This window comes from Cibotium barometz, chromosome 51, assembly GCF_041138505.1.
Source record: "Cibotium barometz isolate CiBa-2024 chromosome 51, ASM4113850v1, whole genome shotgun sequence".
Classification (NCBI taxonomy): Eukaryota; Viridiplantae; Streptophyta; class Polypodiopsida; order Cyatheales; family Cibotiaceae; genus Cibotium; species Cibotium barometz.
This window is the reverse complement of record NC_141096.1, coordinates 25,598,920-25,621,499: the sequence shown is the minus strand read 5'-3', so window position 1 is coordinate 25,621,499 and position 22,580 is coordinate 25,598,920. Positions and strand designations below refer to the sequence as shown.

At 41.2% G+C, this 22,580-nt stretch overlaps 1 protein-coding gene across 3 annotated transcripts; it reads right to left on the bottom strand.

Moving 5' to 3' along the window:
- Window positions 1-1,737: 1,737 nt before the first annotated feature.
- LOC147609468 (putative polyamine transporter At3g19553) lies at window positions 1,738-4,090 on the bottom strand. Of its 3 annotated transcripts, none has more exons than XM_086787723.1 (3): window positions 2,677-4,090; window positions 2,466-2,547; window positions 1,738-2,221 (listed from the first exon to the last, which is right to left on the bottom strand). In XM_086787723.1, exons 1-3 carry the CDS (start codon window positions 3,675-3,677, stop codon window positions 2,189-2,191), a joined length of 1,116 nt encoding a protein of 371 aa, XP_086643849.1. In that variant the 5' UTR covers window positions 3,678-4,090; the 3' UTR covers window positions 1,738-2,188. The 3 variants fall into 3 exon arrangements, with proteins under 3 accessions (XP_086643849.1, XP_086643848.1, XP_086643847.1); XM_086787722.1 differs by having other exon boundaries at window positions 1,738-2,547; window positions 2,677-3,835; window positions 3,925-4,089; XM_086787721.1 differs by having other exon boundaries at window positions 1,738-2,547; window positions 2,677-3,743; window positions 3,925-4,089.
- Window positions 4,091-22,580: the final 18,490 nt, after the last annotated feature.

The window sequence follows — 22,580 nt, the reverse complement described above, 5'->3', positions numbered from 1 at the left end:
TTTGCATGTCCGCTAATACAGCATAAAGATATACCTAGATGAATCCAGGAACATGTCCAAATTTACCTTATAAGAAAGTGCAATTTATAATCTCATGGTAGTCATCCACAAGACAATTAACCATCAACTCCTATATTAGATACTACGACATTCCCACTAACGTCATTAGTGCCCAACAGCGGGTGTAGAACTTGGTATCAATATATGCTCCCACACACACACAACATACATTCATACAAAGGTACTGAGTTTCTGTATGAGCTCTGGAGATACAGGGCAGACTCAGCCATAATGAAGCCTATAACCAAGGATCATAACAGATAGAAAGAATTAACACAATATTAATTGACTACAACTTGGACGAAAACTTCACAATGTGAAATTTGCATGTCCGCTAATACAGCATAAAGATATACCTAGATGAATCCAGGAACATGTCCAAATTTACCTTATAAGAAAGTGCAATTTATAATCTCATGGTAGTCATCCACAAGACAATAAACCATCAACTCCATCATGCAAAGTATGGACTAGATACTATGACATCCCCACCAACGTCATCAGTGCCCAATAGCGGGTATAGAACTTGGTATCAATATATGCTCCCACACACACACATACCCCACGCACACACACAACATACATTCATACAAAGGTCTATGTACTGAGTTTCTGTCAGAGCTCCGGAGATACAGGGCAGACTCAGCCATGATGCTATATCTAGGCCTTTGAAGGAATTACGAGCTGGCCGACCTGTTGTCGGCCAGTTCCTTGGACACAAACATATCTTGGCTGCAACCGCCACTAGTTCTTCTCATTCATTGCTGGCTGACAGCCCTCCTGGTCCATTCCCAATGCCTTCCTTGCCTAAGCTAGCTGCCATAGCTCCATAATGAAGCCCTGAATCTGTTCTTTATGTGTTGCCCTCCAAGGATTAGCCCTCGGAATGAGCATGCACATGACAAGTGTGCCCTAAGAATTGAAGCTATCATGCTACATCCAACAATAGAATATGTATCACAAGGCCCAATTCATGTGACACCCTTTTTGGAGCAAAAAGGTCGGGTACTGATGATGACACTCCATCCAGATCCATTACATCAAGTCTTCTCAAATGCACATACCGGGCAGGTCACATCTTTTTAAACACCTGCAACTATGGAAAAAACATGTACAATCTCCAACTAGAATTACCTGTAAGGTTACCATCCAAAAACTACGGAGGACAGTTTTCAAGCAGCTCCATGCTTATGCTTGCTGCTGTATCAGCTTGCACTGTTTCCTTTTTCCTTGCACAATAACTTTCCATTGTGTTCCACTTAAGATAATGCCTCATCTAGCCCCTTTACCTTCATTGTAGCTATCTTTACATGCTCACGACACATACTGCAAACCACTAGGCATATGACAAGCAAATTTGTTTTAATTGCTCATCATAGACCCATGCTAATACATTCATTGGTCGACAAGAAATGTATATGCCATAAAAAATTTAGTAATATTACGTGGTGGCTCTCTAGAATATCTAAGTCCCTTCAGTGACCATTATAAGAGGGAAAATATGCTTTAGGAGGTTTAACACTCCAACCACACAGATAAATAGAGTACATACTTGCCTTCAAATCATAAACCTAAGGAGTCTGCTTTTATACTCTTACTAGGGGCAAGTATCATTATCTTATCAATGCACCAAAAAGCATTCAATGCATCTCACAGGTTGTCACATAGTCCAGGATACCTATAAACCACTTATAAAGTTTTACCATCTTCTTACAACCATTCCTGCATCTCATCACTTTGTACACTTCTTCACATTATGTTACATTACCCATACCTTGTGCAGTTGTATCTTTAAAAAAGAAAAAGCTAAAAGGCAACAGTTATGTCTTCACTTGCAGAAGAAAGCAAGCAATTGCCTCCATCATATTATCCATCAGTAAATGAAGTGCAAAACAACCATGCCATCTACTAGCACAACACTTTAATGTAAAGTGAAATATGCCATTCCACAAAGGATGCTACCTGTCTACGCTAGACTTCATTGGCTGAAGTTCTAGATGAGAGGCCTCATTATCATAACCCATCAACAGCCCAAACTTTGCGTCAGAAAGCTCTTCGTGTTCACTAACAATAGGGACACTAATGTCCTGCTCTGAATTAGATCTCGACAAATCAATGTCTTTAAATCTCAGCCACCTCTTCTTTTTAACGTACTCCAAACCTGGGTATAACAGCAAGCCCACCATCAGGGCACCCATGCTAACAAAAAGAGTTCGCAAAGATGCTAAGCACATGACAAGGATAAGCAAGGCAGATGGTGGGATGCACATGAGAGTTGCACATGCTGTGTTTAAAGGAATCTTATATGGCCTAGGCAGCTCAGGTTGCTTTACTCTTAGCCAAACAAAGGCTGCAAACTCAAGGAGCATGCCAAAGCAATAGAGAAAATTTACAAACTCTACAACCTCTTGGAACCTCATCCATGAAAGTGCAATGACCCCAGTAGCGGAGCATAAGATGCTAAAAATAGGGGTGCCGTACCTTGACCTGCAATTGGAGACCAAGATGAGGTCAGAAGTGGGTGTTGCTGAGTTAGCATGCTCTTTAAAGCCAATGTTGGCATAATGCCTTAGAAATGACAATGAGTCTCAAAAACATAGTGTTTCCCCGAAATACCTGTGAGCAAAAATCTCTGGCAGCATGCCCCTCTCACTCATTCCCAGAAGTTGGAAAGAATCACTACTCATCTCGGCCTCAAAGAGACCCATATTGGAGAGTGCAGCAGCAGCCTGTATCCACCATTTCAACCAAGTTCCACCAATGACCATTGCAACTTCTGCAAAGTAGCCATCTTCCCAATTGTTTTGCTCCAGAGCAAAGGCTCCCGTGCCTGCTAGGAGAGGGATCAAGTAGGAGAGGATGACCAAAACCACTGCAGCTAAAAGAGCCTTTGGGAATGTTTCCCTTGGCTTATCTACCTCTCCTGCCAATGTGCTGGCTTTGTCCCAGAAGTTTAGATTCCAAAAGAGGCTGTTTGAGAAACCCCTCCAATCTGTTTCCTTAAGGTCAATGGCCAACCATTGCTTGGGCTTTAACCTTGGAATTGCAAGAAGACCTAGTGCCATGAATGGGAGTAGGGAGAAAAATGCAAGCCCAACTGCCATATAGCCAACAATAGTGAGACCTCTGTAGTTGAGAAATGTGAGGCAAAACGTTATGACAAGAAGGGCCGACATTCTTGCCGCTCCAGTACTAAAGAGTGGGATGGAATGCTTTAGGTAATCTAGAAAAAGTAAAGGGTATAAAGCATTGTCCATGACACCACTAAACCACTTCCAAAATCCTTCTTGAAAGCCCCAGAAGGGACCAAAAGCAGCAGATATCCACAACACATACCCTCCATTTTCGGGGAACGCTGTAGCTAATTCCGCTGTCACCAAGGCCTCTGGAATGCTCCACAAGAAAGGAAAAACTGTGAAACCCATGAGAGCCAATAGAGGTCCACCTGCTTTTACACAATCTTCGACTCCGAAAGGCCCTCCTGAGACCTCATAGAAGATGAGGGCGACAAGAGGAAGGATGGAAAGCTTGGGCACATCATGATGGGCACCTGTATCAGTTCTTGCTTGATGGGTCATGGTGGCTCTTTTTGAGTTTGAAGTCTCACCCATCATCATAAGATCTTATACTTGACTCATTGAGTGCCTACTCTGTCAAACGAGAATGTACCTGAACTGTGAAGGCTGAGAAGCACATGCCACACCATCATTATCAAGAAATGGCATGTGTGGAGCATGCTGATACTGCCCAGTGTACATCATAGATTGACCATTTTCTAGCATGCATCATGGCAGAAGTATATTGAATGCCTACGTTATGATGCTAAAATTATATGGATCAGTATAGATGTCTAAAGCAAAATACCTGTAAACAATGCAGAGAGAATTTCAGCTAACCGCCGGCTAGAGCCCGCCTCTAATCTATACTGGCGCTGCGCCTGGTTGTGAAAGAAATGGGCATGCTTTGCACTTGCTCTCCTTGGACTTCCGAGGCTCGACAGGAGGAATCTTGAATTTTTAAGCCCGTTCACACCGACGGGGTCGCCTTGGACTTCCATAAAACACACACGTGTGTGTGTGAGAGAGAGAGAGAGGGGGGGGGCGGGTATTAACGTTGGTAGAACGAAACACGAGGGCATATACGACCAACGGTGGGACTTGAACTGCCTTTTCAACCTCATAGCCAAGCTAGCATACTACATATAATCCATATGACAATGGATCACATAGGGTTCATATCATGGCATTGAAGTGTAAGGAATGCGGCATGAACCTACGACTTTTCACCTTGAAGCTTGATGCATAAATCACTAATCTAGAATATATATATATATATATATATATATATGTATATGTATATATATATATATGTATATGTATATATATATATATGTATATGTATATATATATATATATATATATAGAGAGAGAGAGAGAGAGAGAGAGAGAGAGAGAGCCAAGGCCAAAATGGCCTATGAGACCAAATACAAAATAGGAAGACTCTAAAGGTCTTACGCAAATGTTTGGGCCAACAAATGAAAAACTTCAAAGAAGAAGAAGAAGACATACTAATCATCTTCATAAAGCTACGATGCTACATTCAACTCAAGGTTGGATCTAATTTTTGGGTTTGGCTTTTGGTTTGGTTCTATGAAAATCTTCAATAAGGGCTTTGCCCTCTTGATAATTTTGCCACTTTCCTTCTTTGCGAACTGCTTGAACTTTGGCTAATTTTGCAGGCTTCTGCTTGAGTTGCATTAGGGTCAGTTCTTCTGTGATTCATATCTTGATAATGCCTTTATATAGCACAATGAAGGATTAAATATCCTTTGAAGTTATGTAGATGTTCCTTCTTGAAAATGTAAATCCTTTACTCTAACCACTCATCTGCCACCATCTAGAAAAATAAGTTTTAGTAACAACAAACTTAATCCCACGGGAAGGTGGAACAATAACACAAGACCCACACACATTGGTATACATCTCTATATGAAGATTTAATTAAATCACACAAAATGTCACACAATAAGTACAATTTATCATAGTGATACCTTAGTATGGCTAAGGTATCCCAAGCAAGGTCCTTAGTATGACTAAGGTATCACTAGGATTGGGTAATTTAGCAAATTGATGATAGGATCATGTTGATCAAAATAACTCAAAAACGAAAAACGGATGGCATTATTATGGAAGTTTAGTATGACTAACTTAAATTTCTCAAAGTAGATTGAAATGGTGATCCTTAGTATGACTAAGGTAGCGTTAGCATAAGTCAACATAGAGAGAAGCAATATCCTCAGCAACGGATTTCAATGTATATGGAGAGGCAATATCCCAAAGCTATGGTTGGGCCTTTAACACTCGCTTTGATTTACATTTCAATAGTGCCCCTTAGATAAAGTGTCCAACTTCATCTATAGAGTTATTTTATAAGCAAGAAAGGTTAATGGTGATTATCAAGGTTAGTCATTTGATTGCTAATGTCTCTAGCCCAAATCATGACCTTAGTATGACAAGGAATTTTATGATGCAAAGGAAATGCAAAGGAAAATAGAAAAGAATTAAACCTCATGAGACCTTAGTATAACTAAGGCCTGGCTAAACAATAATTCAACTATAGTCCCTAGTGAACTAGGTGTTGAAAATGTGGTGCACAAATGTGTATGTGCATGCCAACAAGCCATGTAGGTTTATGCCATGATTTATGTGTGGGTAGAAACCTTAGGATATGAGGTCATGTGGGAACCATGTGGGTAGGAGCAATGAATGGCAAACAAGTTCATGTGTGGATAGAGGCATGTAGCATGTGGATACCTCATGTGGTCCAAAACAAAGATCCTATCTTGAGAATAGGTATCAAATGGCTACAAATTGATATATGAAGCTTATTATTCACTAATTTGAGTCGTGGGTTTTTGACTAGTGCTGATTTCATTCATAATATTTGTGATTAGGTTCACATTATGCCCTAAACTATGCCTTATCTCACATTCCACCCACCATAGCTCTCCTGTACAATCCTCTCACACCTCATACCATTCTCTTACCATGGGTTTCATCATGGTATTAGAGCCAAGGCACCTCATCTTCACTCCCAGCACACTCAACATTAGCAAATTTTAGCATTGTCATTAGTGCTAATCAATATTAGTATTCTCACCTCTCTTTTTCCCTTGGCTGAAAACATATAGAGCTAGTTAGAGGCTTGGCATTATCAACACACAAAGCTTCTACGAAGACCTTCAACATTTCAGGGCGTAGCTCCACTACTTGAAGGAACCACTGGATTATGTTAGCCACATGAATTCGTTGACTAAAGGAGGCGCTCATCAATTTGGGCAAAACCATAAATTTGTAACTTCGGCTTCAAATCAGCTCAAAAGGACACACTTTCGAGGGTTTTTGCATGCTACAAATCTACTGGGGCAGGACACGACAACTTGCAATACACTTATTTACATGTATGCCAAATGTGGTAACTTGGAGATGGTGGGCTAATTATTCAATGAGTCTAAAGCTCAAGATGTGGTCTCTTGGAATGCAATTATGGTTGGAGTTCAGCAATATGGAAATGCTAAAGTTGCACTTGAACTCTTTGATAAAATGCTGGAGAAGGGTATAAAGCCCAACAAGGTTCACATTTTCATGCATTTTGAAAGCTTGTGGTAGTGTGGGAGCTCGAGAACAAGGCAAGATGGAAAGTGGTTATGAATTAGACATGGCTATCTGTAGTTCACTATATGTAGTGCTCTTGTTAACATGTATGCAAAAGTGTGGAAGCCTTGAAGAGGCTCGGAATTTTTTGAGAATTTGCTAACATGAGATATTGTATCATGGGGTGTAATAATTACAGGTTATGCTCAACATGGGGATGCCGTAGTTGCTTCAAATAATGCAATATGAGGGCATAATGCCAAATAGGGTCATGCTTTTATGTGCTATAAAGGCATGTTGCACTATAGAAGTGGGTAAGTTGATACATGGTGAGGTCATTGGTAATGGCTTGGAATCATATGTGATGATTGGTAGCACCCTCATTGAAATGTATTCCAAATGTGGTTATCTCGAAGAAGCTTATAAAGTGTTTATGGAACTACCAGCAGCAGCAGCGAAAGATGTCATAACATGGGGATTGATGATTAGAGCATCTCAGCATGGCAAGTTGTATTGGCTATGCAATGTCTAAAGGACATGCAAGAATAGGGCTTGAGGCTTGATGGCATGATATACACTACTATTTAACATCTTGCAGTCATACAGGACAAGTTGACGAAGGTTAGTAGCTTTTCAAGTCCATGAGAGAAGTCTATATAATCTTTCTAGATATTGAACACTTAAAGTGCAAGGCTAACCTTTTAGGGTGCATTGGGCATCTATACGAGGCAGAGGAATTGTTTGTTCTTGTGTGGAGACATCTTTTGGTGTAAATGTAGATGAAGAACGACACATATAGCAAGCCTAATGGCCTTACTATGTTACTTGCCTATATTGGATATGGATTTCTAATCAAAGTCTTTGCCGTTCCAAAAGAATACCCACTCCGAACTGCTATAGGGACATGGCACTGATGGTGGTTGAAATTGGTTAGGGAGACTCAACATTTTAGGGGTGTTGTTTTTGGCACTAATATGCTAAGACAGACTAGTGAACCGAGGTTGAGAGGGCAGCCCTTTAAGGTGGGATGTGCGATGCTTTCCTTAAAGACATGAAGGGAAATGTCTTGGCCAATATGCTTCCTTCCTCTCTTGCTTCTAGATTTTGAGTCTTCATCAGTTAAGATTTTCCTAGGTTGCACCTATTCAGCCTTTCTTGGCCACTTTCTCCCACAAATTGAGCCATTGATACTCCTAAAATAATGGAGCTAGAAGATATGAATCTAGAGCATGCACAAGATTTAAAGATGGTATGGGTAAATACAAACCTGGATCTGGAATTCCAAAACAAGTTTGTTACAATCATACGTGGTTGTGTTTGCATAGAGCTATTGTTAGTCATAATCTTTATGGGGACGCCGATTATTTTATCGAGGATATTTTATTTTGGATGCACCTTTTATTTATATCATTTTCTAGGATTAATGTGTTTAATCAGCTATGCATTGGTATGATATAGTTAAGATTAATGTGTTTAATTGACTTTGTGATATAGTCAGGATTAATGTATTTAATCTACTTTGTGAGTTTACTAATATTTTTTTGGGTGTAGGCGATGTGGTGGATTATTTCTTAATTGCGGGTGGAACATTTGTTGGACCACAATAAGATATTTTGGAAGACATGTGAACACCTATTATGGTTTCATATTTGGCATGAATATGTTTGGAAGGCTATGGCTTCAAACCTTTGTATATACCAATTAGTATTTATACTTTTTGTAGGTCTCCAAGACTTGATAATTGTTGCTTACTATATTTTTTGGAAGAACTTTTATGCTCATAAACTCAAGCTCTTATGCTTTGTTTTTGGAGTTGTCTTTTTGAAAGCAAGCTTTTAATATATAAATATGGATGAATAGTACGACGGACCAAACTCATCTAGGGGAGATTCAACCCAATCTTGTGTCGACGGCGATCTCTTTATCATTTTCATGCTCTCTTGTTTATTCTATTTGTTTATGTAAGGTTAATACTTTTAATTTGTTCTAAGTCTATAGTTTGCTCTAATTTTTGTGTTGAGTAATAGAATTCTTCTCCAAGTGTAATAAAGGTCTTGATAGCTATAAAGACATGAAGGGACATGTCTTTATGTCCCTACTAGGATCCAACATAAAGGGACATGCCTTTATGTCCCTACACCCCCTATGGGGCTTGGTTGGTCAATGGGAGAGAAGGGCTTCAATTTAGCACAAGGGTCTGATGTTAAAGTGCGAGTAAAGGTGTATTACCCTCCCACGGGTCTCAAACTCTCACTAAACATAAAATAATATAAACTTAGCTTTTTCTTATGCTATCTTTTGGGCCTCCTTATAGCATGCAAATAAAGAGGGATATTATCAACAATTTGTACCTAGTGTCAATCATGCGTTAGTGTAGTGGGGAAGGAGTTTGGGTTTATATCCCCCTCTATGCAAGCGGCGATGGAATCTACTGTATGTAAATAGTGTACTTTCAGCCAAAGCCAAAGCAAAAAAAAAACATTTTGCACCTAGCTCATCATATTTTCCTTACAAAGATGAACCTTATGGGTTGGATCTAGTAAGAGATTGCGCGTAGGAAGGTTCAATACCATCAAATAATGGATTATTTCACACCAGTCTCCCTGAGCATAGGTGCATGAATGTTTAAAGATTTGGAAATATTCTCAATCTAGAAGTGAACTGGTGTTGAGATATCGAGCTCATCTAGTAAGGCGGTGGACACTGATGACCCGCCTGGGGGATAGGCTCCACACTTACACCACTGGCATGGTTGGTGAGATCATGGGTGATATGCAGCCAGTGGGATGACATGCTGTGTGACAGCCATTCTAGAGACTGGTATAGTTATAGTGCTAGCTCATTTAGTTGGGTTCACACTATAGAGAACCCTAGTATGTATTTGGTTGAGTACCTTTTCATATGGTGTGTGCTCTTATCTTTGTATATGGTGTGTTGAGTGTTGTGTGAAGAAGAAGAAGATTTTCAGCCTCTCACCTTGTGTGTTCTCTTTTTAGGGTTTTGTGAGTGTGTGTGTGCTTGCAAGAGCTCAAGCTCTCTTCTTCCCTGCATCTTTTCATGGTATCAGAGCCTGGTTCATGCTAAGAGCTGAGCTGCAACAAGCAAGAGAAGCACAGGAAGCAATACGAGGGTAAGAGCTTCAACTACTCTTCCCTATTTGTGTTGGTGATGACTACACCCTTGTCAGGAGCTCTACGGGAGACATTGACAAACGATCTCTGATTGAGGAGCTTTCTTCGCGGGAGTAAAGCTATAGGGCAACTACACTGTCCTATCGAACAACGTTTTTCGGGCCAAAAACGCGTTTCAGGTGCGTTACGACCTCCGTTTTTCAGAAAGCAGGCGATTTTGAGCACTGCGGGTAAGTCATCGATTCTCTGCAGAACTCTGTTTTAAGAACTGCAGGAAGACAGATTGGTTGTGCAGACATTGTGTGTGCTACAAGGAGGTCAACAGTTTCCATTGGGTGTATGTATGCACATTGAGGTCGCTGGTTGTGACATTTGAGTGTACTACAGTATCGCTGCAAAAAATATAGCAGTTTGTGCAGGACAAACCACAGTGCTGTTTCTGGTAAATTTGTGTATCTGGCAAGATGTCAAATGATGGCATAAACCAGATTGTTGCTGAGAAACTTGATAAGAACAACTTCCATGCTTGGAGGTTCAGGTTGACGAATTTCCTGATGGGAAAGGGTTATTTGGGACTACATAGAAGGTGAGCATGAAGAGGCACCGGAGATACCGAAGATCAATCCGACTGCCTGCAGATGTGAAAGAGTTCAAGGATTGGAACCAAGGAGCCAGAAAAGTTATGTATTGGCTCTCTCAGGATGCCAAGTCCCCCAAGGAGGTGTGGGACACCTTGGTAAAACTCTATGAAATGAATACCAAGGCACGAAAGTCTCTACGTGGTCTTGGGCCAAAATACAAGGCGTTCAAGATGTCTATTCAAACTCGGGAAAACATTCTCGAGTTTCAGTAGATGATGATGACAAGGTGGAAGTCTGTCTACGTGGTCTCGGGCCACAATACAAGGCGTTCAAGATGTCTATTCAGACTCGGGAAAACATTCCCAGTTTCACAAATTTGGTGTCTATGTTGATTATAGAAGAGAAGAGCTTGGGTGAAGACCAATAGTCTTCACAAAACAAAAACAATTCAGAGCAACAGGCCTTCTACACAAGTTCAGGAAGAGGACAAGGTAGAGGAGGCCGTGGACGCAGCCAAGGAGGTGGCCGAAGAGGTAATTAGAATTAGGCCAGCAGGAGTAACAACAACAGTCCCAGAATTCACAACAACAATAACACGTAGGTGGAAGAGGCCAATTCAGAGGCAGGGGGAGTCAAAGAGGTCGTGAAAATTGGCAAAGGTAGCATAATGATACACGTGGATGCTTTTATTGTGGTAAGCCTGGACATGTGTAGGCAGATTGTTATAAGAAGTAGGCTGACATGCAAAATGGAAAATTGCAGCAAAACAACTATGCATCCTCGAGCAAAAACAATGAGGATAATGAAAGGTTGTTTGTTATGCAGCATGTTGTTAATGCCATGTCTGAAAATGTTGAAGCAGCACATAAAGATGATGTATGGTATGTTGATTTAGGTGCTTCAAACCACATGACAAGTCATGGGGAGTGGTTCAAGAAGATGAAAAACCTTGAAAGACTAGGTTTTATGGAAACAAGGGATGACACTGCTCATCCAATTGCCCAGTTGGAGATGTGCCATTGTCTATAGGATGGCAAAGTGACATACCTTGAAGATGTACTTCATGTTCCGAACATAACAAAGAATCTGGTTTTAGTTGGCCAGATGATTGAGCAGGGTTTGCAGGTTCGGTTTAACCCTGATGGTTGTTATGTTGAAGACTTTAAAGACAAGCGCAGGTTGGTTGCAAAAGGCAACAAAGTGGACATAATGTTTACATGTTGGCACATATGCCAAGCTGATCTTTCCTGCTGAGAGTCTCTCCCTGACATGGTGATAATGCACCTCAATGTGCTTTGTGCGAGCATGAAAAACTGGGTTTCTCACAACTGCCAATGCGCTCTGACTGTCAGTGTAGATAGAGGTGGCAGACTCCTGTCCAACACCCAAGTCAGCCATAAGCCGTCTGAGCCACACACACTCAACCGTAGCTGTGAAAGCTACCCTCCTGTACTCAGCTTCACAACTAGAAGAGGCCACAATAGTAGGTTGCTTCTTGCTCAACCAAGATATGCATGAGCTACCGAGCATGAAACAAAAACCACTTGTGGACACTCTTGTGTCATAGCAACCAGCCCAATCTGAGTCCGAAAAAGCATGTAAATCTGGCGGCCATGATCCCCCCTTGGGATAAAACAACCCAAGATGTATGGTGCCACTCAAGTAGCGAAAGATGCGTTTAACTGCCTTCCAATGCTGAGACCCTGGGCTATGCATAAACCTGCTCACCTGTGAGACTGCAAACTGAATGTCCGGCCTCGTAATGCATACATAAATGAGGCAACCAACAGCTGTCTGATCAACCAACAGCTGTCTGATAGAGTGTGACATCAAAGTGATCTCCAGCATCATGAAGACTCAACTTCAAACCTGTCTCCATTGGAGTAGCAATAGGCTTGCAGTCTTCAAGGCCAAATCTCCGCAACAATGTCTCAATATACTTTGTCTGACACAAAGCAATACCTCCATCACACTGCTTAAATTGTATCCCCAAATAATGATGCAAATGTCCCAAATCTGATATCTCAAAAGAGGCATTCAAATTAGCCTTAAAATCAGCAATATGACTCTCATTTGGTCTTGTGAGAAGCATGTCATCGACATAGAGAGAGCAATGATTAGATGTACATCATCCACATGTTTAACATATAAAGTGCTTTCTGTTGGACTATTCTGAAAACCATGTGCAGTCAAATATGCATGTATCTTTTCATACCAAGCTCGTGGAGCTTGCTTTAAACCATACAAAGCCTTTTTCAACCTGCACACTTTGTTTTCCTGCCCCCTTTGAACAAAACCACGAGGCTGCGATATATACACCTCCTCATGCAAATCTCCATTAAAGAACGCAATCTTTATGTCCAACTGATGTACATTCCAACCATTATGAGTTGCCAATGCACACATGCTACGAATGGTAGTCATACGACAAGTGGGAGCAAAGGTCTCATCAAAATCAATGCCCTTCTCTTGAGCATAACCCTTTGCCACAAGTCTAGCCTTACAGCAATCAACACTGCCATCTGGCTTTCGTTTCAACTTAAAAACCCACTTACATCCAATGACCTTTTTACCAATAGGCAAATCACACAAAGACCATGTACCATTCTTCATTATAGCATCATATTCACTTTGCATTGTAGCCAACCAATTTTTTGATTTTTGTACCTCATCAAATGAAAGAGGTTCTTCCTCTTCACACATACTAGACACAGCCAAAGCATAACAATTTGATGCATAAGAGGCATGCTGAAAACCTGAACGAGTACGACTAGACATAGGTGCATCAATTTTACTATCACGCAAGGTTTGCACTAGCCATTTAGGCATACCTCTAGCCTGCTCATTTTCAGCCCTATCCTCATAAATTACATCCTGTAAATCTGCATCAGAAATAGGCAGATCTATGATGTCGTTTGAAATCTGCATAGGCTGAATATTTACCTTATTAGGACTTACATTTAGGACTTACATTTGAATTCCCACCTTTAAATAGAGGCAACAACGTATCAAATACATCCCATGAGCTCACACCTGTCTCTTTGGTACATAATAACAAAGGCTGCACAGCATCTTCCACAAAAACAACATCTCGACTAATCAAGATACGCTTTGATTGCGGATGATATAATCTGTAACCCTTTTCTCTCAGCACTGTAACCAACAAAAATGCATTTGACAGCCTTATCATCCAATTTTCTACGTTGTTGCACAGGCACTAAAGCATAAGCCAAGTAACCAAAGACACGCACGTGACTAATAAAAGGCTTCCTGCCATACCAAGCTTTGTATGGAGTAACAGACTGCAAGGCCTTAGTGGGACACCTGTTGAGTACATATGCAGCACACATGACAGCCTCAAGCCAAAACGCATGTGGCAAAGCTTGGCTCTTGACCATACATCATGCCATCTCCATAAGTGACCTGTTTTTCCTCTCAGTAACACTATTTTGCTGAGGGCTATACGGCACTGTACATTGGTGTTTTATCCCATGACTAGTCAGAAATGCATCAAACTCTTTAGACATGTACTCCCCCCCTCGATTAGAACGGAGGGTGCCCACAGTACAATTGGATACATTTTCAACCATAAGCAAAAACTGTTTGAAGCACAAAAACACTTCGGACTTTGCCTTAAGTGGATATACCCATGCATGCTTTGAGTAATCATCAATGAAAGTCACGAAGTACAAGTGTTTACCAAATGACGGAGTTTGCATAGACCCACAAACATCACTATGTACAAGTTGCAATTTGCGAGTTGCCCGCACAGAACCATCCTTTAGAAATGTAGAACGCTGCATTTTATCCAAAATACAGCCTTCACAAACATGTTTCAATGGTGCCTCAAGAGGGGGCAATGAAGCAACCATATCAAATTTCTGCGAACACAGCAAAATAGCAAAGTTCAGATGACCAAAACGAGCATGCTATAGTTTTGCATCTGAAACTGCCTTTTCATTAGAAATTGCATTTGCTGAATCTTCCACACACTTGTCATAAGAATTGAGCCTATATAGCCCACGAAACAAGGTGCCAGATGCAATAATCGTATCACCAAAAGTCAAATCATGAACAGTACATCTGTCATCCACAAATTTGACTACAAGTCCAAGTCTAGCAAGCGCGCAGAGACAGACAATAGATTCTTCTTTATCCCTGGCACATACAAAGCATCTGAAAGTGTGAAAGTGCTGCCATTTGCAGCAATAAGCATAATTTTACCAACGCCCTTCATTGGATAAGAAGCATTATTGGCACATGTGACAGTATTCCCATTAGAGACAGCCTCAAGTAAACATATCACGATGCGAGGTAATGTACTTTGTAGCACCACTATCAAAATACCATACATCAGAGTCAACAGAAACTACCAAATATGCATCATGTACAAATGGGTCATACTGGCAATACATGCTAAAACGCGTCCTGCACAACATTTGTAGAATCTGCATTTGTAGAAGCATCTGCTATTGTGGCTGCATTTGACTCTTTCTTCTTTGCCTCTTTAGCCTTTAGCTTAGGGCAATTCTTAATGACATGATCAGTTGCCTTACAATAGTTGCACATGATTTTTTTCTTGCCTTTATCAAGAGCCTTCTCAGACCTATTGTTGTTACCTGTGGAAGGAGAAGAAGTTGCAGACCTATTAAATAGGAGAAGAAATAATGGAAGGGGCTGCCTTACCACTTCTTCTCTACTGGGCAGCAACCAATGCTTGATCAACTGCACGCTGCCTAGCCCTGTTTTGCCTGGACTGCGCTTCTTGCAAGAGCTTGTTGACTAAAGTATCATACTTGACAACATCAAGTCTGTAACAAGTCTCCACGTGGAAGCAAAAGTCTGATATAACTCAAGTAAAGCATCAAGATTAGTCTGTAACAAGTCTCCACGTGGAAGCAAAAGTCTGATATGACTCAGGTAAAGCATCAAGATTAGTCTGCACAAGAGAATGATCAAGAATAATCTCACGTGCAGAAATCAAATGTTCCTTGAGATCTTTAATCTCAGCAAGAAAAACATTCATGTCATCATCTTCTTGCATAATCATCGATTCTATCTCTTTACGTAGGTAGGAGATTTTTGCCTCGTTTACAACCTGCATACAAACCAGCTAGAATATCCCAAGCCTGTTTTGCTCTTTTAGCTAAACGAATATGTGGAGTGATGTTACGTTTGACAGAAAGTGCAATCAAGGCATGAGCCTGCGCATCTTTACCATCCCAACGAGCTTGTTCAGTAGTGGGTAAAACAGTAGCAACAGTAGAGCTGCTAGAACCTGCAACATCCTCAACAGATCCTGCATCCACAGAACTTGGACGTACATCCATACCGTGCACAATGTTCCACACTCCTTTTGTAACCAAAACATGCTACATCATGTATGCCCAAAGTGGGTAGTTGCTGTCTCCATCCAATTTGTCATCATCAGCACAGCAGGCAGCAGAGCAGACAACATGCAAAATACATCATTGCTGTTATCAGCCATGGCCACTAACTGAAACTGATGCAAAAGCTACCTGTAATGAAGCAAAGATTGAACAAAAAACAACTCGTGCTATGTAGCACGGTCCACAATAGAATACTAAGGCCTGTTTTGCAAAAAACTGCACTGTCAAAATTTTTACACAAAATGACGAAAACACCTGCACAGAACTTGTAATGTAAAAACGGAGCCCGAAACTACCTTAGATGCAATTTCTGAGAACACAAAGCCCTATGGGCTTATCTGCAGAGTATAGAGACTTGCAAGCGCTTATCGGAGAACATGAGTCGGAGGGTGCTAGTGGCGTAGTCCTGGGAGCCGATGCCTGCTCTGATAACAATTATTGGAATTAGAGTTATAGGAAAACACACAAAGCTTGGAGAAGAAGAAGCAAGAATGCACACAACGCACAGTGTATTAGATTGTGTCAATGTACAAAGATAAGTTAGCCCTAGAATGATGGGCGTATTTACAAACCTCCTAAGGAGGGAAAAAGTGCCCTGGTGGTCCTAAGTGTGTTCACACACATCACTGCTTATATATATGGCAAAAGACTAAAGGAATTGTGACAGGGCTGCCAAAGTTTAAAGTTGAAGGTATGCAGAAAATATGTGAAGCATGCCAATTTGGAAAGCAAACAAAGCATGTATTTCCACGTGACAGAAATGTGAGCAGAAATGCACTAGATGTTGTGCATTCAGATGTATGGGGTCCTACGAAGACCATGTCTATGGGAGGCTACAGGTACTATGTGACATTTATTGATGACCACACAAGGAAAGTGTGGGTATACTTCATGAAGGAGAAGGGTGAGGTGTTCACTCATTTTCAGAATTTGAGAGTTATGGTTGAAAAGCAAAGAGGGAAATATGTAAAGTGCCTAAGGTCAGATGGAGGGGGAGAGTACTTCTCCAATGAGTTCTTTGAATTTTTGAAGAAGAATGGTATTCAGAGACAGTTTACATGCAGATACACTCCGCAGCAAAATGGAGTTGCTGAGCGAAAAAATAAGCACATTGCTAAGATTGCACGAGCATTGATGGGAGAGAAGAATATGCCACATAGCTATTGGACTGAGGCTGTTTCTACGGCAGTTTACATCATGAACAAGACTCCAACTGCAGCCATACATGATGTAACTCCAGAGGAGAGGTTTATTGGCAGAAAACCTGATTTGTTTCATCTAAAAGTCTTTGGATGCATTGCATATGTGCATGTGCCAGATGAGCTGAGAACTAAGCTGGATCCAAAAGCTGAAAATGTGTGTTTATTGGGTATTCCCTTGAGCAAAAGGGATACAAGTGTTATAACCCTGCTACACATGAGTTGAGGGTAAGCAGGGATGTTGTGTTTGATGAGATGAGCAGCTGGTATGCTGCTGAAAAAGAAGCTATTGTGGGGGCTGATGTGAGTTGAAATGTGGTTGCACAGAATACAAGTCAGTAATCATAGTCTTTGAGTGGACCAGGAGAGTACTCATCTAGTGGTTCAGTTTTTGATAGACCATGGAGTGGCAAGCTGCGTCGTAATATACCAGTCTTGCAAATGTGATTAGTACATCACATAAAGGCAAAGAGAAAGTGGTTGAGCCCCTTAGTATGCCTGACATTTCTGCAGGGCGTTCTCATGTTAATGGAGAGTCTAGTGGCTCAGAGATGAGCCTTGATGAGGAGCTTGGGATACCAGCTATAAGAACACCTGGTGTAAAGAAGGCTATGGAAGCCATGAATGCAAAGCTGCAAAGATCTGGGAGAGTGAAGAATCCTATGCAGAGGTTTACCTATGATGGTTATGTGGCACATCACTATGCATACATGGCAAAAGTTGTTCAGGTTGTAGAGCCCACATGCATTGATGAGGCTGTTGGAAATGTGTGTTGGGAGAAAGCTATGGATGAGGAGATGGATGCACTATATGGAAATGAGACTTGGGATTTAGTGCAATTGCTTGAAGGCAAGAAAGCCATTGGATGCAAGTGGGTGTACAAAGTAAAACATAACAGTGATAGAAGCATAAGCAGGTACAAGGCTAGATTGGTAGCCAAAGGATATGCGCAGACATATGGAATTGATTATGAGGAAACTTTCAGCCGAGTTGCCAAGATGGCAACAGTGAGAGTTGTGATAGCAGTGGCTGTGTCAAAGCAATGGTCTTTACATCAAATGGATGTAAAGAATGCATTCTTGCATGGGGATTTACAGGAAGAGGTGTATATGTTGCAGCCACCTGGTTATGAGGATGTGAGTCACCCCGAGCATGTTTTGCAAGTTGAAGAAAGCCTTGTATGGCTTAAAACAAGCACCAAGAGCATGGTCTGACAAGATTTCTGAATATCTTGTCACTATTGGCTTTCATGTAGCCAATGTAGATTTCTCGCTGTATGTGAGACACAGTGATAGAGGGGTTGTGCTTGTTGTCTCATCTATGTAGATGACTCGATCATTACGGGGGACCATGATGCAAAGATCTTTGATGTAAAGATCTTGCTTAGACAGAAGTTTGAGATGAAGGATCTGGGGGAGCTCAGATATTTCTTGGGCATTGAGGTGATTAGGTCACCACATGGTATTGGATTATTGCAGAGACAGTACGGCTTGGACATGTTGTGCAAGTATGGTATGATAGGCTGTAAGCCTATCTCAGTGCCATTGGATCAGAATGGCAAGTTGAGTGCAGATTCGGGAGAGATTTTGGAGGATCCTACTATGTATAGGCGCATAGTAGGAAGCTTGATCTACATGATGATCACTAGGCCAGATTTGAGCTATGCTGTTGGGTTGGTGAGTCAGTTTATGCAGGTTCCTCGGAAGCCACATTTAGATGCATTGAGACGCATACTGAGGTATGTGAGGTCTACTTTGCATTGTGGACTATTTTATGAAACTGGGACAGAGATATGTGTACATGGGTATGTACATAAATGCTGATTGGGCTGGTAGTATCTCAGATAGAAGATCTACTAGTGGCTTCATGTTTTCTTTGGGGAGTGCTGTTGTGACTTGGAGCAGCAAGAAGCAGCCTACGGTTGCTCTATCCAGTACTACAGAGGCCGAGTACAGAGGTGCTGCTATGGCAGCATGTGAGGTAGCTTGGTTGACTTGCAGATTTGGGTCTATGAGTGGATAGACAAGTTGTCATTTTTTGTGACAACATTAGCAGTATATAGTTGGCCAGGAACCCAGTTTTTCATGCTCGCACGAAGCATATAGAGGTCCACTACCATTTTGTTAGAGAGAAGGTTTTGGCAGGAGACGTTGACCTTGTTTAGGTTAGCACACAGGATCAGGTCACTGACATCTTCACCAAAGCATTGGGTACAGAGAAGCTCCGCAGATTCAGGGCTTCGCTTGGTGTACATGAGATGGAGTTGAGCTCGAGGGGGAGTGTTGAGATATCGAGCTCATCTAGTGATGAGGCGGTGGACACTGATGACCCGCCTAGGGGATAGGCCCCACACTTACACCACTGGCATGGTTGGTGAGATCATGGGTGATATGCGGCGAGTGGGATGATAGGCTGTGTGTGTGACAGCCATTCTAGAGACTGGCATAGTTATAACGCTAGCTCATTTAGTTGGGTTCACACTATAGAGAACCTATGTATTTGGTTGAGTACCTTTTCATATGGTGTGTACTCTTATCTTTGTATATGGTGTGTTGAGTGTTGTGTGAAGAAGAAGATTTTCAGTCTCTAACCTTGCGTGCTCTTTTTAGGGTTTTGTGAGTGTGTGTGTGCTTGCAAGAGCTCAAACTCTCTTCTCCCCTACATCTTTTCAACGGGCATGGCTGAGAAGAGTATGACTGTACCTCTAGAAAGATTCTCAATCTAGAAGTGAACACGCATGGCTAAGAAGAGTACGGTCGTACCTCCATGAAGAAATGGTCATTCACTTCTTAGAAAAACAACTCGAGAGTGAGTTGCACATGGATTTTTCCCCTGCTGATGATTTTTTGTGCTTTTCTTTTTATGCATAGATTAAGCTAGTCATAAGGTACCTAATGATGCAAGGAATGCATGGTTTAGCCTAATATCCTAGGATTAATGGTGAAATTAATCTAATATGAAGTTTCCTATCTACTTAAAGAAAAAACCAAAAATCAATGGAACCAATGGTGGCAAAATTAGAACACCTACTTGTTGCTTCCGCTGCATTTGATGTAGCCTCAAAGCTCCTATTAATCCCTAAGCTCCATTGCAAACTCATAGATCAAAGAAAAAAAAAGAATAAAAATCAAACAAGCAAACACATACCAAGCTCATACAACCGATGGATTTGCATTCCATTCGGGCAAGATAGGTCTCTAGCTTGGGGAAGAGATTGTGGAGGACCCTAAGTTAAGTGATATCCCTAGCAAGCGACACCAAAGATGTTTACCAAGATGAAAATTCACCTTGCATGAGAGGAGAAGGAGAGGAGAGAATATGCAAGGGTCAATTTGGGAGCATGCACTCAGCCAACCCTATGAGGGTTAACTCCTTGATGTGAAGCCGCTAAGGGCTCTAGCACCACTTGTGTCACCCAAGTAGAGCTTTCATGTGCTAGGTTGAGAGCAAGGAGAGCAGAAGTTATGGAAAGCTCAACCTCTACCTCAATGCCTTCTTGTGTGTAAGGAGGTGAGAGAGAGAGATAGAGAAGAAGAAAAGGAAGAGAAGATACACAACATCACCTACAAGCACACACACACAATCAAGCAAGACAGCATGCATAAACACACAATCTCACAACCATCACCACACAAGAGGGCAAGACAGAAGAAGAAGATTCAAATGTGATAATGATCCTTTCATATTTCTTCAAGTTATTTATATACAAGAGCTCACTTTTTACAATGACTGGCTGACAATTTGTTACTTGGGGGACCAAAACTAGTTATCTAGCTCTATGTACACCTAGGCTTTCTAGCTCACTTATATACAAGAGCTCACTTTTTACAATGACTGGGCTGACAATTTGTTACTTGGGGGCCCAAAACTAGTTATCTAGCTCTATGTACACCTAGGCTTTCTAGCTCATGGCTGGCATCACACATGTCGTAAGCTCAATCATCCCATATCTTTTTACATGAAGCGCTTAGCACACGATTTTACATAAAAACGTGTTTCATGAAGTGCGACCAATATTTTGATCCAAAATAGTAGGAGCAATGTTAACCATTATGGTTAATAGAGAGAGTGAGATTGGGAGAGTGAGCCATCTTACGTAATAGAATAACTATGGTGAATGGCACACTGCAAAGTGGATAAGGAGGGTAAGCAACCAAAAGAAGGCATCACCTTAGAGCATGGTTTGATGTGGGTTGCTGGTTTCCAATAACGATTATGCACTCATTCTAGCTTACGTAGGGGTGGGGAGTAATAGGTATTGTTGGTTGAATGCACTCATTTTGGGACACCACTATAAATAATGGGTCCAATAATGATTTTGAAATTCCAATAATGAAATGTGTACAAGCGCCCAAACATTATTTGTCACCCATTAGAAAAGGAAAAAGTCAAACTATGTTGAGCGTGCGAATAACCCTAGGTCTTGTGTATATTTGATGCCAATAAAGAAGATTGGAAAAAAGGGAGGGAATGCATTGACCAAAGAAGAGGTGGTAAGTGAAAGGCTCTAGGATTACGATTATTGGATCATATCTGGGCAACATTTCATTTATGCTGCCAAGGCCATGTTAAGGACTCAATTGCCTAAAAAAATGCTTTATTTGAGGGATATTTACGTAGTTCGGAAGGCTTAGATTGTTGTCGATGCACCCCCAAAAGTCTATGTAGCGATCTCAAGGATGGAAAATTTGGAGGCCCAAGCAGTGTTAAAACAAAAAGCTTATAGTGATATACTCAAGCACTTGAGGGCACAATGGGATTTTCATCACACAAACCCTCAAGGCCGGTACTTGGACTTGTAAAGGGGCATGCATCTCACTCAGATTGGGATGTAAGTAATTATTTCTTATGTTTTCTAGCTTATTTGAATTTTTTAGATAAGTTAAAATTCGGATAGTCTTATTGCTTCTTTTGTTTAATCATTTATATTTTATAGAAATTCATTGTTGCAGGTGCAAAAACATCAATGGTTGCCTACTTTGTATAGAAGCAATCACACATGGTTGCTTGTTCAGATGAGATCTTTACTACTTCGTTAGAAATTATAGAAGGTGTTGAAAAAGGATCAGTTGAAGAAAGAAATCCCAACCATTCTCAATTTATATGCTTGCGTGGGCTGGAAGACGAGGAGGATAGAGGAGGAGGATGTGCTTCAATTGGCCATAGGGCCATTCTTCAATACACAATGTGCTTGAAAGATTGGATGACCTAAGTCAATTCTACCATCCATGATGTTCTTTAGAATGGCCCTAGGGACATTCTTTCAAGCACATTGTGCATGGTGGAATCCTTAGGGCCATTCCTGTACACATTTTGCTTGCAAGAATGGCCCTAGGGCCATTCTACCATGCACAATATGCTTGAGAGAATGGATCTAGGCCATTCTACCATCCATGATGTTCTCTAGAATGGCCATAGAGACATTCTTTCAAGGAATTATTCCTGATGGAATGGTGTTAGGGCCAATCTTGATGTATTTTACATGCATGTGTAGAGAGAATGGCCCTAGGGCCATTTTACTCCACAATGTGCTTTAGAATGGCCATTGGGCCATTCTACCATGCAC

Coding starts and splice junctions, on each gene's coding strand:
- LOC147609468 (XM_086787722.1), bottom strand. CDS start 3,677: ATGATGATGGGTGAGACTTCAAACTCAAAAAGAGCCACCATGACCCAT. Junction 2,548..2,676: donor CCAGAGATTTTTGCTCACAG/GTATTTCGGGGA, acceptor CTCCAATTGCAG/GTCAAGGTACGGCACCCCTA.